This window comes from Erythrolamprus reginae, chromosome 4, assembly GCF_031021105.1.
Source record: "Erythrolamprus reginae isolate rEryReg1 chromosome 4, rEryReg1.hap1, whole genome shotgun sequence".
Classification (NCBI taxonomy): Eukaryota; Metazoa; Chordata; class Lepidosauria; order Squamata; family Dipsadidae; genus Erythrolamprus; species Erythrolamprus reginae.
The window spans coordinates 57,661,137-57,683,597 of record NC_091953.1 but is presented as its reverse complement, the minus strand read 5'-3'; the positions used below and the strand labels follow the sequence as shown (position 1 = coordinate 57,683,597).

Sequence of the window (22,461 nt, the reverse complement as noted above, 5' to 3'; positions counted from 1 at the left end):
ACAGAAATTGTATCATTTTGACAAATTGTAATGCTATAACACAATGAGCTGTTGAATTATTATTCAATAGCTGTTATTACACCTATTTATTTTATTTATTTATTTATTTATTAGATTTGTATGCCGCCCCTCTCATTATTACAGTAATATTGACAGAGCTAAGTTCTGTTGACTGTCTTAGATCAATACAATTTGCAGCCTTAAACCATACATAACATAAGATTTTATCTGAAATATTTAATTTGGAAATACCATATTCAGTTTACAAATAAAGATATTTTCCAAGGCCATAAATTATGCTTTTGCCTTCCGCATACTTGTTTTAGAAAGTATAGCTCCTCAGTGCCAGAAAGGTTTGGTAAACAAATCAGATCAGTTAATATACTTGCATGGTAGTCTGTGTGTAAAGAGTTTGACTACCTGCTGAGGTGTTGTGAACAGGAGGAAGTTTAATTGCTGGTGCTTTTTTAAGCATCACTAGAAATGCAATAAAAGGATTTTAAAATCTACTTTATATAAGGGTTGCTCGGATTTTTCTGCAATTCTTTATTGACAGATCAGAAATCAACCCCCATATTCAGCTCAAAACTCCAGGTGGTCTTGAATGGTGTTGTTTTATCTATGTTATATGATGCAGGGTAGTTTTCAAATAAAAACAAATAAAGGAAAATTTAAAGACTATTTAAGGGTAGCAATAACAGCTTCACCAAATTAAGTTCCTTATACTCTTGTCTAATATCCAATTTTTAAGACAAAAATCGGAAAAATGTGTATTGAAATCCTAATTTCCAATTAAAATTTTTGAATTCAAAAGAAATGATACAAACTCCCCATTTCATGCTTGAATCAGAAGCCTGCACCTAAAACAATATTTCAGGCTTGGGGCAGGGTGTCTTGAGTTCAGATCATTTTGCATAATCCTAGACTGCAGTAATATTAAGATAGTATTCACTTATAACAAAATAGACAAGGTCAAAGGACAATTGCACCAGAATATTTTTGGAGATACCTGATGTTCTGTCGGGCTCTCTGGTAGAATCCTCCCAAAAATTCACAGGTACAAATTTCAGACACACACATTTGAAAATTCAAAACAATGTTCTTTATAATGAAAATTCACTTAAACTAAGCCCTCTTTTGGTATAGCAAAGAGCACTCGTCTCCAAACAAACTGGTAATTTATATAAGTCCCTTATCAGTTCTGTGATACTTAGCTTGCAGCTGTGAGACAATTCAAAGTCCTTCTTTCACAAAGTGAAACACACTTTGCTCTGGTTTAGTTTCAAAGCAGGGAAAAATCAGCACACAAAAAGTCAAAGTCAGTAAAGCAGTCATGAAACATAGTGATCAGATAATCCTCCACAATGGCCAAACCCACAGGCTGCTGTTTATAGCAGCCTCACTAATTACCACAGCCCCACCCAACCACAGGTACCCTCATTTTCTTTGATAATCATCTCTGTTGTTGTTGCCTATGCATCGCTCTCCGCATGCGTGGCTGTATCATTAACTCTTGTTCTGAATCCAAGGAGGAGCTAGATAATTGATCTCCTTCTGAGCTGTCTGCCACACTCTCCTCCTCCCTGTCACTCATGTCTTCTTGGTCAGAGGAGCCTTCATCATCAGATTCCACCGGGGGCAAAACAGGCCTGCAGCATGTGGATGTCTCCCCCACATCCACAGTCCTTGGGGCAGGAGCTGGGCCAGAGCTAACCACAACACCTAAGGAACTCATTAGTTATAATAAACAGAACATTTATTGAAAATCTTCTGTTTTCTGAGAATAAACAAATGACAAGGTTCTCCGCAAATGTATCTTCAGAAGAATTTCTCACTTGATATTATGGTGTTGGAGGAGCAATATATTTATAATTATTGTCAATATAGCCCAGGGTGAGGGAGAAAAGTGCTTTATTAATATGCCATTATCCATTTACTTTCTTGACCTTGCTATATTTAATGTTGCCTAATTTTTCATACATTTTGAGTCATTCAATAAAGAAAAAGTAATATATCCTTATATTATAGGGCATAATATTGAAAGTTCTTTCATTGTGATTCTGGTCCTATTTATTACAGCAATATCAATAAAACCTACTTCCAACTAAGAATATCCAACATCATACTTCAGCTGTTTTACTTCAAAAAGCAATTAAGGGACATGTTAATCATTAAAGAAAATAAATAAATGGCAGTTCTGATCCATAGACATCTATTTGTTTGTCATCTAGCAATACATTCATATTATACATCTAAATTATAGCATCAAATCATTATTGTTTCTGAAAGTAACATTCCATAGTATGATCTTAACATTTCTTTTCATCCTATTGTAATACAATTGTTTTGATGGTGTCACGCAGGATCAGAGCTGATGCCAAAAGCTCTTTCCACCAGAATAGTAGGAGGAATATGGTGGTTTTTTACCTTAATTATAATATCATCCTACACGGCTAATTTGGCTGCCTTCTTAACGGTTGAGAGGATGGAGTCCCCTATTGATTCAGCAGATGATTTAGCAAAACAAACTAGGATAGAATATGGAGCTGTTAGAGATGGATCAACCATGACATTTTTCAAGGTAAGATGCTATGAAAACCTTTTTGTTGATAAAATGTTAAGATTTTTTAATATAGTATTATATATTATAATACGATATATTAATAATGTATTATATGTATATATTATATACATTTGGACAACGGGAATAAATTATTCAAGTAAGTTAAAACTGGATATACTCATTGATTTTCTGATTATTGGATCCTTCTGAATATAGGTGTTTACGCAAAATTATGTTGCTCAGCCTTCAAGGAAAATTCCAACTCTTTCCTTTGCCCCCCTGTAAATAGGCATGGCCGATATCAATTTGGGATTTAAGCCATAGTTTGGGGTGGGGGAAGCCCAGCACAGGTTAAATAAGTTGTCTTCTAAAAATACATATCAATATGATGTTACATTTAATTTATGTTTAGCCTACAGTTTTTTAAATTTATTATCTCAGTTGATTTTAATGTTTCTGGGTTTTCACAATATTAAATACACTTAGAAATATGCAGTGTCACTAGGAGTTTTTTCTATATTTACATTTCTCAGGACCTGGACCTAAAATTTGGAAGGTGCATATGTTTTGTATTTTTATATTAAGTAGAAAATTATCTTTCTTACAAAAATAAAAGTCTCACTTAAGATCATGCTTCTCACAATCCCATTAGAATAGAATAGAATGGAATGGAATGGAACGGAATAGAACGGAACAGAACAGAACAGAATAGAATAGAATAGAATAGAATTTTATTGGCCAAGTGTGATTGGACACACAAGGAATTTGTCTTGGTGCGTATGCTCTCAGCGTACATAAAAGAAAAATATACATTTGTCAAGCATTATGTGGTACAATACTTAATGATTGTCATAGGGGTCAAATAAGCAATGAAGAAACAATCAATATTAATAAAAATCTTAGGATACAAGCAACAAATTGTAGTCATACAGTCCTAAGTGGGAGGAAAAGGATGATAGGAATGATGAGAAAAACTAGTAGAATAGAAGTGCAGATTTAGTAAAAAGTCTGACAGTGTTGAGGGAATTATTTGTTTAGCAGAGTGATGGCGCTCAGGAAAAACTGTTCTTGTGTCTTGTTGTCTTGGTGTGCAGTGCTCTGTAGTGACGTTTAGAGGGTAGGAGTTGAAACCGTTTATGTCCAGGATGCGAGGGATCAGTAAATATTTTCCCCGCCCTCTTTTTGACTCGGGCAGTATACAGGTCCTCAATGGAAGGCAGGTTGGCAGCAATTGTTTTTTCTGCAGTTCTGATTATCCTCTGAAGTCTGTGTCGGTGCTGTTGGGTTGCAGCACCAAACCAGACAGTTATAGAGGTGCAGATGACAGACTCAATGATTCCTCTGTAGAACTGTATCAGCAGCTCCTTGGGCAGTTTGAGCTTCCTGAGTTGGCGCAGAAAGAACATTCTTTGTTGTGCTTTTTTGATGATGTTTTTTATTTTAGGTGACCTTTTTAGGTCTTGAGATATGATAGAACCTAGAAATTTGAAGGTCTCTACTGTTGATACTGTGTTGTCTAGTATTGTGAGAGATGGAAGGGTGGAAGGGTTTTTCCTAAAGTCTACCACCATTTCTAGGTTTTGCGTGTGTTCAGTTCTAGATTTTTCTGGTCACACCACAGGGATAGTTGTTCAACTTCCCGTCTGTATGCAGATTCATCATTGTCTCGGATGAGTCCGATCACTGTGTATCATCTGCAAACTTCAGTAGTTTAACAGATGGATCGTTTGAGATGCAGTCATTAGTGTATAGAGAGAAGAGAAGTGGTAAGAGTACAAAGCCTTCGGGGGGGGGGACCTGTGCTAATTGTACATGTATCTGATGTGATTTTTTTCTAGCTTCACCTGCTGCTTCCTGTCTGTTAGGAAGCTTGTGATCCACTTACAAGTGTGTTCAGGTACCACTAGCTGATTTAGTTTGGTTAAGAGAATGTCCGGTATGCTGGTATTGAATGCTTAACTGAAGTCTACAAAGAGGACCCTAGCGTAGGTCATTATTAACAAATAATGCTATTAAAGTGTGCACTATATGCATTTAATATTCTATTTAGTATGGTTTTAGTTTTAGACTGCAAGCAAATATCATTAAATTGGAAAAGAAAAGACTGTGTTGAACTTTGAAAGACTGCAGTCAGCCAGTGCATTGTGATTTGTCTATGTAGACAGGGAGAAAAGACTGGGTAAAATCTTTGGGAAAAGCAGTGTTTTGTTTAAACATGGAATTAAATAAGATGGATTGACCTTATAGGAAAAAAAACAGATTAAAATCTGAATACATTGATTATCATGATCATAAAATTTCTGGCCAAAAACAGGTATTTACAGGCTTCCTCTTTGTGAACTATTCATATGTTATCATTACCTTGCGTAAAATAAAGTTTATTTTATTTATTCAATTTTTATGCCACCCAACTCCCTAGGGACTCTAAGTGTGCTAAGTTTTTAGTTTTAGACTGCAAGCAAAGATCATTAAATTGGAAATAAGAAAAGACTGTGTTGAACTTTGAAGAGATTTGGGGAGCTTGTAAACAGTCCAGGCATAGATACAGAATACAATAATAATAAAGAAAGGAATCCATAATATGAATGACTACTAGTAGATTTCTAGCATTTAACATATCCATATAATCCATATTGTGCTTTATTGAGAAACAGATTGTCTCTCTGTCATTTTTTGTTCCTATTATTTATTTATCAGCAATGCTGTTCAGGATAAAGACTCAATTCTTACCTTATTATTATTTATCATTTAATTATCAAAATGCTCACTGTATGTTGTTCTCTGAGTATGTGTACTTTGTTGATTTATGGTAGTAATATGGTGACAGACATGCTTATTATAATATTCTGCTTGTATAAAAGGCACTTGATATTTAAGTCAAAATTAACAATTATATACCATAATAAAAGTTAAAGTACAGTAAACTCTACAATTAAGTGATAATTTAAAGATACATGTAAACGTTGATCATTCCAGTACCAACTCTCTGCATTGGGATCTTGCATTCTTTATAAAAAGATTTCAGTTCAAAATAGCTATTTCTATTAATAAGTGATTTAAGGCAGGGGTAAAATCGAACAGGTTCTGACAGGTTCTGGAGAACTAGTAGTGGAAATTTTGAGTAGTTTGGAGAACCAGCAAATACCACCTCTAGCTGGCCCCAGAGTCGTGTAGGAATAGAGAATTTGCAATATCCTTTTCCAGGGAGTGGGGAGGGAATGGGGATTTAGCAGTATCCTTCCCCTGCCATGCCCACCAAGCCACGCCCACCAAGCCACACCCACAGAACCAGTAGTTTTAAAATATATTTCACCACTGATTTAAAGATAATGTGAACAGTTGGGAATATTTCCTCACATAATACGCTGTAAAAATGGAACTAACTTGAAATATAGGCATCAACATAGGAATGTTGATATTATCCTAAAGGCTTTTCCTATGTATCCTTCTCAGTTCACTTTTATTAAATGTTTGAACAATGTTTAATGTAGAAAGGAACACACATTTTCCCATGCTTGACTAACTAGCATCAAGGTTGATTTCTAGCAATGAAAGAAAAAGATTACTATAATTTTCTGAGTATAAGATGCACCTCCCCTCCCCCAAAGAGGCTGATACTCTGTCTTATACTCTGAATGTAGCTTTTACTAAGCTTTTTTCAGCACTAACAAGGTGCTAACATGATCTTTCATGCTTTGCTGGCTAAGCAATCTTCCCTTTGCCTGCTTTTTTCATTGATGCTCCCTCTGACAATCAGCTGAGCCTTTTTTCAGCCCTAACCAGGTGCTAACAGTGAAACAATCTTCCATCCTTTGCTAGCAAGCAACCTGCCACTTTTTATTCAGCCCTAACAAGGTGCTAATAAGTGAAGTGATCTTCTGTGGCTTTGCTAGCAAAATGACCTTCCCTTTGCCTGCTTTTTTCATTGCTGCTCCCTCTGACAATCAGCTGAGCCTTTTTTCAGCCCTAACCAGGTGCTAACAGTGAAACAATCTTCCATCCTTTGCTAGCAAGCAACCTTCCACTTTTTTTTCAGCCCTAACCAGGTGCTAATAAGTGAAGTGATATTCTGTGTCTTTGCTAGCAAAATGACCTTCCCTTTGCTTGCTTTTCTCATTGTTTCTCTCTCTGAAGAGAGTGAGAAGTTAAATGTTTTAGAAACTGTTTTTTATCTCCAACAAGGGGATAAAAAGTAAGCTCGCATGCTCAAAACCAGCCAACTAATGTGCTGAAGCTGACCAGACCAAGGACTAGATAGATGAATACCTGGTATGCAGATTATTTTCCTCCCTATCTTCCTCCCCCCAAACTAAGGTGTATCTGTGCATCTTATACTCCAAAAATATGGTATCTTTCATTATTTTCAATCCACATTTCAATTTCCTCCCTCCCTCCTTCCCTTTCCCCTCCCTCCCTCTTTCATTCTTTTGTTTCTTCCTTCCTTCCTTCCTTTCTCTCTCTCTTTCTTTCTTTCCTTCCTTCTTTCTTTCTTTCTTTCTTTTTTCTTCCTTTTGTTAGGCTTGAACTTAACTACCAGACACTTGATGTGACACAGCAAAGAAAGAAACATTATTATCTCCTTGGATGAAGTTTGTTGTTGACATAACTCCCAAATTCGCTCTATGAAACTCTAGTTACCTATCTGATTCCCACATATATTTTATATCTTTTTTAAAAAAAAAACATTAACAACAATCTGTAAAATACACAGACTTAAATTTAAAGATAAAACAATATACCATAGTCAAGCAGTGGAACCACTATTCTGATATGCAATGCACTCTAAAATGGACATCCCAAAAAGGACATTAGAATCCACACGAACAAATTATTTGTATGTAAAGATGCTGTCCACAGAGCTAAATTTATCAGAAATCATTTCAAAACAACAGGGTTCTTCTTTTTCCTGAGGTCCAAATCAAGGATAGTTTCATCTTGGAATGCTTAGCAATGAACATGCATGAGGGTTAATGATTTCTACTGCTTATAATTTCTTTCCTTAGAAATCCAAAATATCAACATATGAGAAAATGTGGGCATTTATGAGCAGCAGGCAACTGACAGCTCTGGTGAAGAACAATGATATAGGCATCCAGCGGGTGCTCACTACTGATTATGCTCTGCTGATGGAATCAACCAGCATAGAATATGTCACACAGAGAAACTGCAATCTCACCCAGATTGGGGGACTCATCGATTCAAAAGGTTATGGCGTAGGAACTCCCATTGGTAAGAAATGTGATACATACAATTATTGGTAGAACTTTGAAATACAGTAGTACCTCTAGATACGAGCTGCTCCACATGCGAGTATTCCAAGATACGAGCCACGAGGGGAGAGAAATTTCTTTTCGAGACCCAAGCTCAAATTCAGGATACGAGCCCAGCGTCCACTAGGTGGCGCAAGAATCCTTGCTTCTGGTTATCTCAGAGGGGAAAAACAAAGTCTAAAGCCATTTGTTCCAGATACGAGTTGTTGGACATACAAGCTCCCTTCTGGAATGAATTAAACTCATATCTAGAGGTACTACTGTACTTCATAATGCTTTGTAATATAAAGCATATTCTATTTAACATGACGTCAACAAGAAGTTGGCAGTTTTAGGAAAAATTATATTATGTCCTATGAATAAATGCAGATAGTTCACACACAGTATTATGCTACCTCCTGGTTTGTTTTAATCAATTTAATCCTAAGAATTTAAAGCATCATCATTGCTGCTATTTTTAATCTCTGATTCTTTAAAATAATTAAAGATAATATTTTTTAAACAATATTTTTAATTTTCATTTTTTTTTCTTTATTTTAAGAAAGTATAAAAGACAAGCAAAGTATCAAGGTACACAACAGTAACAATGTTAAACTAAATAAACCATAAAGCTAAAAATGATTTTAAAAAAGAAAAGAAAACTGTAAAAAAGAAAAAGAAAATTTTATACTTAACTTGCAGCCACTGGTTTACAAGATGTAGCATATAATATTACAATGAAAATATTATTATAAAATATCATAGAATCTACATACAGTAGTCCCTCACCTATCGCTGGTGTTACGTTCCAGACCTGGCCGCGATAGGTGAAATCCGCGATGGGGAATTTATCGACTGCTAGTACTTATTTAAGTATTTATATTGTAATTGTTTGGTAAGTTTTCATTGTTTTAAGTGTTTATAAACCCTTCCCACACAGTATTTATTTTAGATACAGTATTTAAATACAGTATTTACAATTTTAGATTTTAAAAAAAAAAAACCTGCCAATCGAGTTCGGCGGGCTGTTTAAATCTGCCGATCGACTTCCTCAGAAACCCGCGATGAAGTGAAGCCGCAGTAGGTGAAGCGCGGTATAGCGAGGGACTACTGTATACCAAACATCGATATTGCTTCCTTTTCAGTAGTAGAAAATCATGCCTTTTGAAGGATAGATAATCACGTATTTCCAAATGCCAATATCTTGAATAATATCACTTATCCCAATTCTCAATATATTTTTGTACCCCCAAGAAATAATGTTTTTTTAAAAAATATTTTAATTGAAAAAATTAAGTATTAATAATATAAGACCATACAAACTAAATTCAAAAAGGAAAGGAAACAATACAACATACAATAAAAGAAGGGAGAAAGGAAGAGGAAAAAAGAAAATACTAAGTCCCTTCCAGTGTCCAAAGTATGAAATCATAAAATCTCAAATTTGGCTTTATCTCAAACTTCTGTTTTTACTTAAAATAGAATAAATGTTTTAATTCCCATAAAGGTGTTATTTATTTATATAATTATAATTCAAAATAATTATTGCTAAAATCTTTTAGCAAACATCCTAAAATTCCAAATTCATCTGATTGCTTAATTTTTTAAATAACTTTCTTAGACTTACATAGCTTTTTGTCATTTAATTCAAATACCTGTACTTTAAATTTTTAAACTTACAATTTTTCTTTTGTTCTAGATAAGGTAAACTTACCAGAATTATCACTTTAAAGATCTCTACTAGCTTTAAAATAGTTACATGTAATTTCCAAACGTGATTAGAAAGTGAGCTAACTTAAGGACACTCCCACTTATGACTGTATGGCTATAACTTGTTGCTTGTATCCTTACCATTTATATTAATATTGTTTCCTGGTTGCTTATTTGACCCCTATGACAATCATTAAGTGTTGTTCCTCACGATTCTTGACAAATGTATATTTTCTTTTATGTACACTGAGAGCATATGCACCAAAGACAAATTCCTTGTGTGTCCAATCACACTTGGCCAATAAAGATTTCTATTCTAATTCTATTCTATTCGATTCGATTCTTTGTCTCCCAGTGCCCAAACCCCCAGAAAATGTGTGTCCTGCAGTTGCCTTGTGAGAAACTGTCATCCAGAATACCAGTGGATGATCTCCGATCCTCTCCTTAACCAGGGAGGTACTATGGGATGATTTATTTACTGGTATTTTGGTCAAGATCATGATATTGCATCTGTTTATTCAGTAATGTACTATTTCACCATTCTTCAGCTAGTAGTCAAATCCTCCAATAGAAAAAAAATCTGATGTTCTTGCTTTGAATCTGTTCTTAGGGGAATCTAATACAATATATATTTTTATTAAACAGTTTTGATCTCAAATTCCATCAGTACTGTTTAAACTTTCTTAAGAACATAAAACCATTTATGGGACATTAGTGGAGATTCCATTTCTGTGGTCCATGTTCAATCTACTCTGGTACTATCCACTTTAAAACTATCTTCAAACTTTTAATAATGGTATGTTGAGAATGTGTTCAGTCAGGGATCTTAGGTGCCTTAGAAGTGGCCAAAGCATCTGGCCCAAACTGAGTTATTAAACCTTGCTTAAGCTTGGAATATTGGCCCTGTTGTCAACTACAAAAGACCAAATTCAAATCTTTACGGTAATAATTACACAGTAATTGATTTAAAGTCACCATCCCAGATTTTGCCATTCTATGCACAATCTGTAAGAACGCGTTTTTTTTCACCAGTCTCTTTGAATTAGTATTGTTTTTGTAGGATTCTTAGATAAAGATCAAATTTTGAAATATCTAACTGGCTATCTTATGCTTTACTTCTGCATAGTAAAGCATAAGAGCCCTTCACTCCTCCACTCGAAATAGAATACCCTATGAGACTAGACTTTCAATCCTGGGCCTAGAAAGTTTAGAACTAAAATGCCTTAAACAAGATCTAAGTATTGCCCACAAGATCATATGCTGCAACGTCCTGCCTGTCGGCAACTACTTCAGCTTCAACCACAACAACACAAGAGCACACAACAGATTTAAACTTAATATTAACCGCTCCAAACTTGACTGTAAAAAATATGACTTCAGTAACCGAGTTGTCGAAGCGTGGAACTCATTACCGGACTCCATAGTGTCATCCCCAAACCCCCAACACTTTACCCTTAGATTATCTACGGTTGGCCTATCCAGATTCCTAAGAGGTCAGTAAGGGGCGAGTACAGGTGCACTAGAGTGCCTTCCATCCCCTGTCCTATTGCTCTCCTATATCTCCTATGCCTTTCTTCTATTCCTATATCTCTTCTTCTATTCTTTCATTGATATATTCTATTACTTTATCTTCTTTTCTATTATTTCTTAGATATATTTTACTATGAGTATCTCCTCTATAACCTTCATTATGTATTTTACTATGTGTATAAAGATATATACTGACTAAAAACCTCATTGTGTATTGGACAAAATAAATAAATAAATAAAAATAAATAAATAAATAACCTTTGGAACTACCTTACAAATCAGATTGGTAAATGAACTACCAACATAAGACTTTCACTATTCTAAAGGGAAGCAATTCAATACTATACTTTTTCAATACTATAACCCTGAAGTATTTTACTGCTTGCAATCCTGAATCAATGTTGAGTTGGGTGAATTTATAGTCTAAATTAAAAACAAACAAACAAACAAACAAAATGTGTGTGGAGGAAGATTGCACCTGTGTTTCTGTTTTTAACACGGTCCAATATAGGCTCACACATTCAATTTTGTTTTACTCTTTTTCTTTTCTTTCAGGCTCTCCTTATAGAGACAAAATAACCATTGCCATTCTCCAATTACAAGAGGAAGGAAAGTTGCATATGATGAAGGAAAAGTGGTGGCGAGGCAATGGCTGCCCAGAGGAGGACAGTAAAGAAGCCAGTGCCCTCGGTGTGGAAAACATTGGGGGCATTTTCATAGTGCTTGCAGCAGGACTAGTTCTTTCTGTGTTTGTAGCTATCGGAGAATTTATTTACAAATCAAGGAGAAATAGTGACATTGAACAGGTAAGTCCAGCTGAGTTCAGTCTGGGAGGTACCCTCGCATAAAAGAAACTTTTGCCTTATTATTGAGTTTCGGAAGAGCTGCCTTCTGCTGATCTGGCCTAAAACCTTTTGTATTAAGAAGATAACTGAAATAACAAATAATGAACCACTTGGGTCTTTTTATGAGCCACTCTGCCAAACACCAGTCTTTTCCCAATGATTAGCCCTATACGATAGGTTCCAGCTAGTTCTGTGGGCACTTCTATAAGGCTATAACTGTCAGCAAAGTCAATGTGTCATTGCTTCATCATCATTATAACAATACTGTTAATCTTGGTAAGACCTTTCTGCCTAGTGCAATGAAAGAAATGCAGAGTTCATGCTTTTTATCTGCAGGAGAGCATACTGCATAGTAATTAAGGGTCAACTGAAAAGAAGTTATAGATTTTCAAGAGTCAAAGTGAGGATATGACTGGGGCATTTTTCAGCCTACACTGCTTAAATCTTTTGGCATTATCGGTGTGAGGCAGAGAAAGGAAATGAAACTGTGGTATTTCAACAAAGGATTCCAAGCCTTGCTGTTGAACAAATAACCCTGATAAGTAAAAAAAAAAAAGGACATAAGCATCATCCTTACTACACCATACTCTCTAAACCACTCCTGGTGCAAGCAGAAGTATAATTTAAATAGATAACACACAAGAATGATGCTCCCAATGACCAATTTCCTCTTAACATTGGAGTTGTAACTTAAGTTGGAAGAGAGACCTGCCAGGAGACTGATCTGAAGATTTTATCCAAGTGATTGTTGTGAGGACAGTGAGGGTTGCAAAATTGAACATCTTTGTTCATTGGAATGGTGGAATGGAAAAATAACTGTGTGAGAAAGAATGCAGGGAATATATATATATTACATAATATAATAAATAAATAATATAAAGGGTGCTGTGATCTATGATAATGTGGGCCCCTATGTGCATAACTGCATGAAGATGAATTAGTACTTTATGTGTGAGTATAGCCCCTAATCATATAACAGCCGCGTGTATGCTAGCAAACACCATAATTTACAGCAGGGTACATATTGTAATGTGCAGCATCTCTTTGCAATTCCTAAATTCCATTTGCCTCTTTTTATTATTTTTGAGCTGGAGAAGTTATGAAGCAAACTGATTACCTTAAAGTTTGTAAAGGATTAAATATCCCTTAATCCCCCTTTTTCCTTACCGCCAGGACATCTGACTCTCAACATGCAAAGGCTAGGGTTGCCCTAAAATTTTCCCATATAAATACTTCTTATCATTACTGTGATCTCTTACTTTTATGCTTCCATGTTGGGATTAGCAAGAATAGCTGCTACAAAATTATATGAGATACAAGAATGGTACCCTCTTAATGATCTAAAACAGACAGAGATCAGCATTGAAGCAAAGTTATATATATTCCTGAGAAAATGGACTGATAAGAATATAATAATAAGAAAATAATAATAAGAAAGTAAAAATTCAGATTCTTTTCTGCAATCACATTTTAATAAAAGAGCTGACAGATATGAAGGTAGTTCCTAATTTTTAATATATTATCATATTTTAAACAGTAAAATCTGCAAATATATCATAGAGAAGTTATATATTATTAGATACAGTTCACATAATTCATTATTTCAAATTTCAGTATATTGTTTTATATGTTTTGGTATCATTTGCTTTAAAATTTTGTTACATTGGTTAATATTCTTATTTTTTCTTTTTCTTCCATCTTTTCTTTTCTGCATGCAACAAGGCCTTTTGTTTCTTTTATGGACAACAGTGTAAACAAACTCATCCATCTAACTCCACCTCTGGAACTACCTTCTCTACAGAGTTAGACTGTGGCAAATTAATTCGGGAAGAACAAGGGATTCGAAAACAACCCTCAATCCATACTGTATAGTTACCATAAAAAAGGTGTGTTTAGCTAAGAGGAAATTCTGACATTAAGGGGGAGAAACACTGAGGTCAAAATAACTTTTAATGTACCCAAGGATTTTGGGGTTGGTGTTTCCAATAAAAGCCTAGCATGTGAAACAGCATAGGAAGAAGAAATAAAACAGACAATCCTTCAGCCTATTTGAGAAAATGTAAATAAATATCTTACATTGTCCATACTATAGTAGAATATTATAAATACAATATGACAATAAGTTGTTTTATTTTCCAGAATAGCAGACCAGTGATGTTTTCACAGTCCTTCTTCTTTCACAAAGTGAAACACGCTTTGCCCTGGTTTAGTTTCAAAGCGGGGAAAAATCAGCACACAAAAGATCAAACTCAGTAAAGCAGTCACGAAACACAATGATCAGATAATCCTCCACAATGGCCAAACTCACTAATTACCACAGCCCCACCCAACCACAGGTGGCCTCATTTTCTTTGATAATAATCACTCAGTTGTTGTTGCCTATGCATTGCTCTCCGCATGCGTGGCTGTATCATTAACTCTTGTTCTGAATCCAAGGAGGAGCTAGATAATTGATCTCCTTCTGAGCTGTCTGCCCCACTCTCCTCCTCCCTGTCACTCATGTCTTCTTGGTCAGAGGAGCCTTCATCAGCAGATTCCACCGGGGGGGGGGGCAAAACAGGCCTGCAGCATGTGGATGTCTCCCCCACATGGGGCAGGAGCTGTGCCAGAGCTAACCACAACAGCATGGAAATGTCAAATCACTCCTCAAATGAAAAGTTCTGTGCAGAACAAGTGTGTGGGAGAGTGGCTATTCTGAAACTCTCTGAATATAAAATAGCCAATAGTGACCAGATAGAATCCTCATCTGTAGGACACTGCATGGGCCTTATCATTTATTTAACTATGTGGAGAGATTCACAAATCTTGTTCCATTGCTCCAGTGGGAAGGCTCATTCGTGCTGACCCTGCATGACTTAGAGCAGTTAACAGTTACATACCTTGCTGCTGGCATGTGTATTTCCATTGGGATCAGTAACTACTATGGATTATTTTTGTATGATTCATCTTTTTTCAGATATGAATAATTTGCCTTCCTTTTACTTCCCAGATGGAATTAATTAAAATCATACTTTCCCCTTGGAATGAATATAAAAACGAGTTTTTAAAACATTATATCTTTATCAGTAAGTTAATGAGGTCTTTCTTTTACAAACAAGAGCCTGCAGGAGTCGGTTAACATTGGCTGTTAATGGTCTCAGGGATATATGCAGGGAAGAATCATAGTAGTCTAATCCAATATATTACACTGGTTGCAAGATAAGGAACAATTAAAATAGACTAGATGAGCTAAGAATTAATCCTATAACTAAAGTACTCTATGGTGAATCTTACAACCAGGGGCGAGCTACTGCCTAGACGTGGAACGCAGTGAGGTAGTGTAAATGGAGCTGCACCCCAGAACACCCAATTTTCACTGAAAGATGTTGAAAGAAAATGCAGGGCATTCTTCATAAGCCACGCCCACAGTGTGGTAGTAAAAATTTTGGTAGCCCATCACTGCTTATAACATACAGTAGTCCCTCACCTATCGCTGGTGTTACGTTCCAGACCTGGCCGCGATAGGTGAAATCCGCGATGGGGAATTTATCGACTGATAGTACTTATTTAAGTATTTATATTGTAATTGTTTGGTAAGTTTTCATTGTTTTAAGTGTTTATAAACCCTTCCCACACAGTATTTATTTTAGATACAGTATTTAAATACAGTATTTACAATTTTAGATATATATTTTTTTTTGAAAAACCTGCCGATCGAGTTCGGCGGGCTGTTTAAATCTGCCGATCGGCTTCCTCAGAAACCCGCGATGAAGTGAAGCCGCAGTAGGTGAAGCGCGGTATAGCGAGGGACTACTGTACTTTATTTGTGTACTGTAGCCCATTCTTTCATTCTGATTCAGTTCATTTGGCCAAAAACCTACTGTTTCTGGGCTTCTGATAAGGCCTTACAAACATAATTTAAGATATCATCCCCTCTACAATCTAGCCAAGGAAACTATTGAATCAAACTTCAATGCCTAAGATCTTCAACAGAATGCCAGAGTGCATCAATAACTGGGTACTTGCCTACGGTTTTCTCTTCTCTGAGCCAGAAGCTCAGCACTTTATGTTTAAAAATCTAAAAGTCACAGCTGTTAGGTAAGTAACTTTATGATGGCACAACTAAGGATTTAGTATGTTGTGACCAGTGTATATGTTTTTTTGCTGTCTATAATGTCTTTTTCAAAATGGATAGAACTGGAACAAAAAGGGGAAAAAAACCTAAAAAGAACAAAATAAAAAATATATTCTAAGAAAAAAAGACTTTTTGGAACAGGTTGACATTAAATCAAACCGAACTTCAACAGATAGTTTGTGTCTACTGTAGCATTTTCCCCAGATTCCCTCATGTTTTAGTAGCACTTGTTTTAAACTAGGAACTCCCATTCTTCCACAGTGAGAATTATAGCAGAAATGGCAGCGCTGTGTTAAATTGTGCTGTAGTGGATAGTCTGGAAATTTTTGGCTCACTCGCCTAACTCCCAAGACCATGGTCTCATGGAAGGAACTGAGGACTGGGTACAGCCAGGGCACCACAACAGGCAGGACAAGTGGATTGGACACAAGGACACAATATATATTTTAAACTTATTTTTAAAGTGCAAGGGATTTATCTTGTGATAAAAAATGGTTGGCGCACAGCAGGAGTCCTCATTGCCTCACAGAATGATTGCCTGCCAATTGCTGGGAACTGCAGTACATTTCCCAAAAAAGCAAACATGCCCATTCCAGCAGCATTGTAAATAGGATGCTTAACTTGTAAAATCAGCTCAACTTTTGCTTGGTGTATAAAACTGTTTAGATCCTCCTCTTTGTGTGGATTTGAATGTAATAACTTAAGGTAGTTCATATTATAATTAAAGCCCTTGATTTGTTAATATGTTTATATTTGAAATGACATTCCAAAGATGATTGCGATTGTTTTAGTTTTCAGATTCAGTCATTTAATTATTTTTTTATTCTCTGTGTGCTATTTTTTCTTCTATCTAAATTGATATCTAAATTTTTACAATGGGTTTCTGCACTGGTTTCATGCTTATCTTAACTATTCAGAATATAACCATTATTAAAGTAAATGAAGATGTATGATTAAGTCATAATCTTATTTTATATTTTTTACAAATTACAAATATTTTCTATATATAAAAATATGGGTGAAGAATACATGTAACCTGTCAGTCTGACCATTATATCATTATACTCATTTATTGAATATTTCTGTATTGTACGTCAGCCTTTCCAACTTTTGTGTCTTCAGATGTATCATGCCACAATTTTCATTTCCCAAGAAAGCACAGGTATTAGAATATCTAGATGGCACAGATGGTTTTTCCTTGATTGTTGTTTTCTTGTTGTTTTCATTCCCCTGTTAGGAATATTTTGAGGGCCCTATATTTTTATCTTATTATACGTTAAGAATATTGTCTTACTATACGATGGTAATAGATTTCTGGTTTTTACATTTGGTGATAATGTTATTGGGAGGTTGAACTTATCAAGAACAGTAAGGATGTGGGGTTTTTTAAAGAAACTTCATATAGGTTTCTACTTTCACAGACATTGACTTCTACACATAACTTATAACAGAAACGTGGAAAAATGGCTTGCTACCTTGACAGGCAGCAATTTTCCAGAGTGTTTATTTATTCTACTTTCAGTTACTAGAAGTTGAATTTGGAACTTGCTGCATGCAAAGCATGTTGAGTTCTACAGAGTGAAGTGTTTTCTTTAAGATAAATATGAGAATCATCTATTCATACACACACACACCTGCCTACTTGCTCTAAAGTTTCATTTTTTTTCTATTCCAGTCATCAAAAACAGTCATACTGCAGGTGTTTTTGAAACAACAAAACTCATTTTCAATAAAGCAGATGGGAGAAGGAAAAAAACAAGTTATCTATTGGCCATGGACAAACTTGTCACCTGGCCAGTTTAATTATGACTTTTTCAGTTCCTTTCCTACAATATATTCTTTTTTTTTTACAAGATAGTAACTGATCAGAACTCTAATCTTTAAAAATGGTGTAGAAAACTAAAGTCCACAGTTTAAACCAGTGGTTCCCAACCTTTTCCCCCTAAGCATGTCTAAAATCCTAAGTCCCCCCACCCCACCCCATGACATATAATTCTTATTATTCAAAAAGTGAACTACTCAGGAAGAGGAAGCCTAAAAGGCCTTTAACTAGGTTTAAACAAGGTTCCAATTGCTCCCATTAAAAATGAAATTGCCCCCCTGTGGGGCATGGGGCCCACACTGGGAACCAGGGGTTTAAAGACTATCACTATAGTTAACATGGTTTTGATTATTTACAACTATTCCTCTTGTTAAGATATCTCAAAATTGCTCTTTAAAATGAGTTGAAGCCATTTTATTTGGGGTCTTTGGCCTGCAACACTTTATGCTAGTTTAATACATATTCTTCACTGTGGGAATTTGGTAGAGGGAAATGCAGATGAAGAATGGTCAACATGATGGATTTGGGGGCGTGGGGACAAGGGCTTGAACGTTCAACTGGGTGGAGAAACCCTGGACTTCAGATTCAGGTATCTTCCAGATGTGCCAACATGGCTCTGCTAATAAATTGGAACTTTGAGGAATACTTTGCCTAAGACTCTGATTCTTAGACTCTCGGCCAGGAAAGTAGCCAAACTGTTTCTCAAGCAAATATATCACCTACATGGCATCCCAAAAAGAGTCATCTCCGACCAAGGCATATAATTTATCACTAAGTTCTGGAGACACTACCTGAGAGCAATTGGATCCACACAAGGACTCAGCTCAGCTTTTCTTCCAAATACAAATGGGGCCATAGAATGTATGAGTGCTATGATTGAACAATACATCTGTATTTATTTACTTATTCATTCATTCATTCATTCATTCATTCATTCATTCATTTATTTGCTTTCTATGCCGCCCCTCTCTGAAGATTCGGGGTGGCTTACAACATATAAAAAACAGTAAATTACAATTACAATAAAAATCAATCCAATTAAATTATAAATTGCATAACTATTTAAAATTCCAAGCTATATTAAAATCAATCATATCCATTCATACAACAACCATACAATCATTCGTTGTACAGGGGTCTTAACCTAACATCTGACATAAATGAGTCTTAAGACTCTTATAAAAGGTGAGGAGGGGGGGCAGTATGACTCTGGAACCAGCTCCCCCCAGATATCAGAGTTGCCCCCACCCTCCTTGCCTTTCGCAAGCTCCTTAAAACCCATCTCTGTCGTCAGGCATGGGGGAATTGAAATTTCACTTCCCCCTAGGCTTATAGAATTTATATATGGTATGCTTGTATGTATGAGTGGTTCTTTAAATTGGGGTTTTTTAGATTATTTTTAATATTAGTTTTGTTTTCATTGTCTTTTCATTGTTGTTAGCCGCCCCGAGTCTTCGGAGAGGGGCGGCATACAAATCTAATAAATAAATAAATAAATCACTGGGGGGAACTGGCTCCAGAGGGCCAGGCCCCCTCACAGAGAAGGCTCTTCCCCTAGGTCCCGCCAAGCGACATTGTTTTGTAGATTACCATAATCTGCCTTTTACAGAAATGGTGCTGCCTTTTGCAGAAGTGGTGTACAACAACGCTGTTTATTGCAGCACTGCAGTAACTCTTTTTCAGGTTATCAGTGGGATGGAATCCATTCCCATGCCTGAGCTACCTACAGAGGGCCCTACTTCTATGTCCCTGACTGAGTGGATGGAAACACTGAAAAAGAGATGGAAAATATCAAAAAAGCACTAGCTGAAGCGGCGGAAGCCTATTAGAAGCAAGCAGACAAGCATCGATCTCTCTAACCCTCCTTCTGAGTGGTGGATAAAGTTTCTTGTTCCCACTGAAGATTCCCAGCAAAAAGCTAGGGCCAAATTTGTGGGGTCCTTTTCTGATAGTTAAAATTATCAACCCAGTCACTGTGCAGCTTACATTGCCTAGAATATTGGGGGAAATTCACTCTGTATTTCATTGCAGCTTATTAAAACCAGTGATTGGTTCAAATATAAGATCACAAACCTAACCACCACCTCCCCCTGTAGTCAGACAAGGAGAGACACACTATGAGTGAAGAAAAGTTTAGACTCCTGAATATTTTGGGTCAATTACAATATCTAATCTATTGGGAGGAGTACCCTTTGTCTGGAGCTACTTGGGTGAAAAGTTGGAATGTAAAAGCTGACCATCTAGTTAAACAATTCCACGACTAATACCCAGAAAAACCAAAAGGTTCCATGAGGGGGAGAGGCTGGTTAAGGATCCTGTATTAATCCCCTATGTTATTCTCTTTCTTTTCTTGTAGGAGAGGGGGAAGCATGTCAGGCCAAAACCATTTTAATTGGGGTCTTTGGTCTGCCACATTTTATCCTAGTTTCATATGTATTCTTAACTGTAGGAATTTGGAGGGGGAACTGCAAGAGCACCATATAGCCATAACAAATTCTTTCTAGATAGTCAATGTCATCCTTTGTATTCGCACTCCTGTACCTGCACAGAAGGAGATGGGTGGAATCTGCAGTTGCCACTTGAAGATTGGCACTTGGGGTATGGAGACAATGACTTGAACTTTCAACTGGGTGGACAAACCCCGGGACTTCAGATTCGATTTTCTCCCAGATGTGCCAACATGGCTCTGCTAATAAATTGGAACTTTGCCTCTGATTTAGATTTGGATGCTATTTGGAACCCTGACATGAGCATTGCAACTTGAAACTGATTCCTAATTTGTTTATCAAAGAAACAAGAATCTGGCTTGCATTGCAAACAACACATTTAAATGAAGAAAGTAAAACCTCCTTTCTACACTGCTGTTGTTGGGCTTTAAGTACTCTTATCTTGATCTAGTTAATTTTGTTTTTCTCATGATTGTACAGCTATAGTTTTTTTTAAAATTATATTGGTTTTATTTATTATTTATTTATTTATTTACTTGCTTATTTATTTATCTATCTATTTATTTATCTATTTATCTATTTATCTATTTATCTATTTATTTATCTATCTATCTATCTATTTATCTATTTATCTATTTATCATATATTCTGAGATCTATTAACCACAGGGCACAGGATGGAAAAATCATAGCTAAGTCAAGAGCTATTGAAGGCTGAAGAATGAACTGACTATATTTTCTGGTCCAAAAGTTAATAATATATCATCAAGCAGTAATAATAAAGGTGATAACCAAATACTTAGTAGGTATGAAAGTTTTCGGCAACCCACCAAAAAATGTTGGTTTGTATTTAAGAAGAGGTTATTTTATTGATATCAGTGAACAAATTAATCACCACTATATTTATAAATATTTGCACAAGATATGACTGTCATATTTACAACTAGGTTTAAATTCTATTAAATACATGGTAGAAATCTGTTGTTAACACCAATATTTTTTTTCTCCTATCTTTTATCAGTGTCTTTCTTTTAATGCCATAATGGAGGAACTTGGAATTTCACTCAAACATCAGAAGAAATTAAAGAAAAGATCAAGAACTAAAGGGCGTACATCTTTCACAAACATCCTTACTTGTCATCAAAGACGCACTGTTAGAAAAGAAACCATGGCTTGAATAAATGCAATTTTCCCTGTAGGAAATATCAAGATAGAAGGCAAAAATGAACCTTAATGCCTACTTATGAAAGACAACTATTTTATTTCACAGTCTGATTTTCTTCTTTTTAATCCAGAGGAAATACAACAGATTCAGTCTTTACATGTGACCCATAGACTACTAATCACCCAAAGCATTTCATTCTTACTTTTGGAATAATATCACCTATTTTGCATCCCTTTGCTCTTTCCTATTCTTTGCTGTATGTGCTTTATACATAAATTAAAAAAAGATTTTTGGGGACTGGAGTATTAATTTCTTCATATCAGAAATCATCAAATATTTAAATTGTAAGTTAAATTGTATGAAACTTTCTTCACATATAAGTATGAGTACAAACCCATCCTCATTAGCAATTGTTTTTATACATTCTAGTGGTACCTTAAATTAGATTAGTTCAGTGTCTCCAAGCCTTGTTTTGTTGTGGTGGGTTCCTCAGACACCCAGTTGTTTAGAATTGATTTAGCATGTTTATTCACCTATTGAGTCCTTTTCAGGGCTGGGATAGGCTTTAATTATTGTTGTATTGTTTATATTCTTCAGGACTTCTCATCCTAGCAGACTCTGGAGAGATTACAAAAATAATACAAATAGTTAAAAACACAAAACCATATTGGCAACCCAAACTAAAGCAGTCATAACTATACAACAGGACTCCAGAAACTCCAGGCTGTGGACAAGAGTCAGGCTTACAAGCTTTCCAGAATCCCAAGAGAGAGATTGCAGTCTGTATGGGGATGCTATTCCAGAAGGTGGGGATCATAACACAGGTGGTACACTTCCTCAGTACTGCAAGATGAGAGCATTTGATAGAGGCCAGGCAGAAACAAATGGACATAAATGGATCCTCAGATACCAGGTTTTATGTCACGGATAATAATAATATTCCCAGCAACTCTGGGTGACTTATAGCAGTATCTCCAAACCTTTTTTGAGCTGCGGCACATTATTCACATTTACAAA

At 35.8% G+C, this 22,461-nt stretch overlaps 1 protein-coding gene across 1 annotated transcript in view; it reads left to right on the top strand.

Annotated features, from left to right (window-relative positions):
• The window catches only part of GRIK1 (glutamate ionotropic receptor kainate type subunit 1), a 197,693-nt gene extending 176,174 nt beyond the window's left edge, over window positions 1-21,519 (top strand). Inside the window, exons 14-17 of the mRNA XM_070751768.1 lie at window positions 2,364-2,581; window positions 7,567-7,792; window positions 11,608-11,858; window positions 21,301-21,519. Of these exons, the coding sequence (XP_070607869.1) occupies window positions 2,364-2,581; window positions 7,567-7,792; window positions 11,608-11,858; window positions 21,301-21,456 (851 nt within the window). The 3' untranslated portion in view covers window positions 21,457-21,519. The remainder of the gene's footprint in view (window positions 1-2,363; window positions 2,582-7,566; window positions 7,793-11,607; window positions 11,859-21,300) is intronic.
• The last annotated feature ends 942 nt before the right edge of the window (window positions 21,520-22,461 follow it).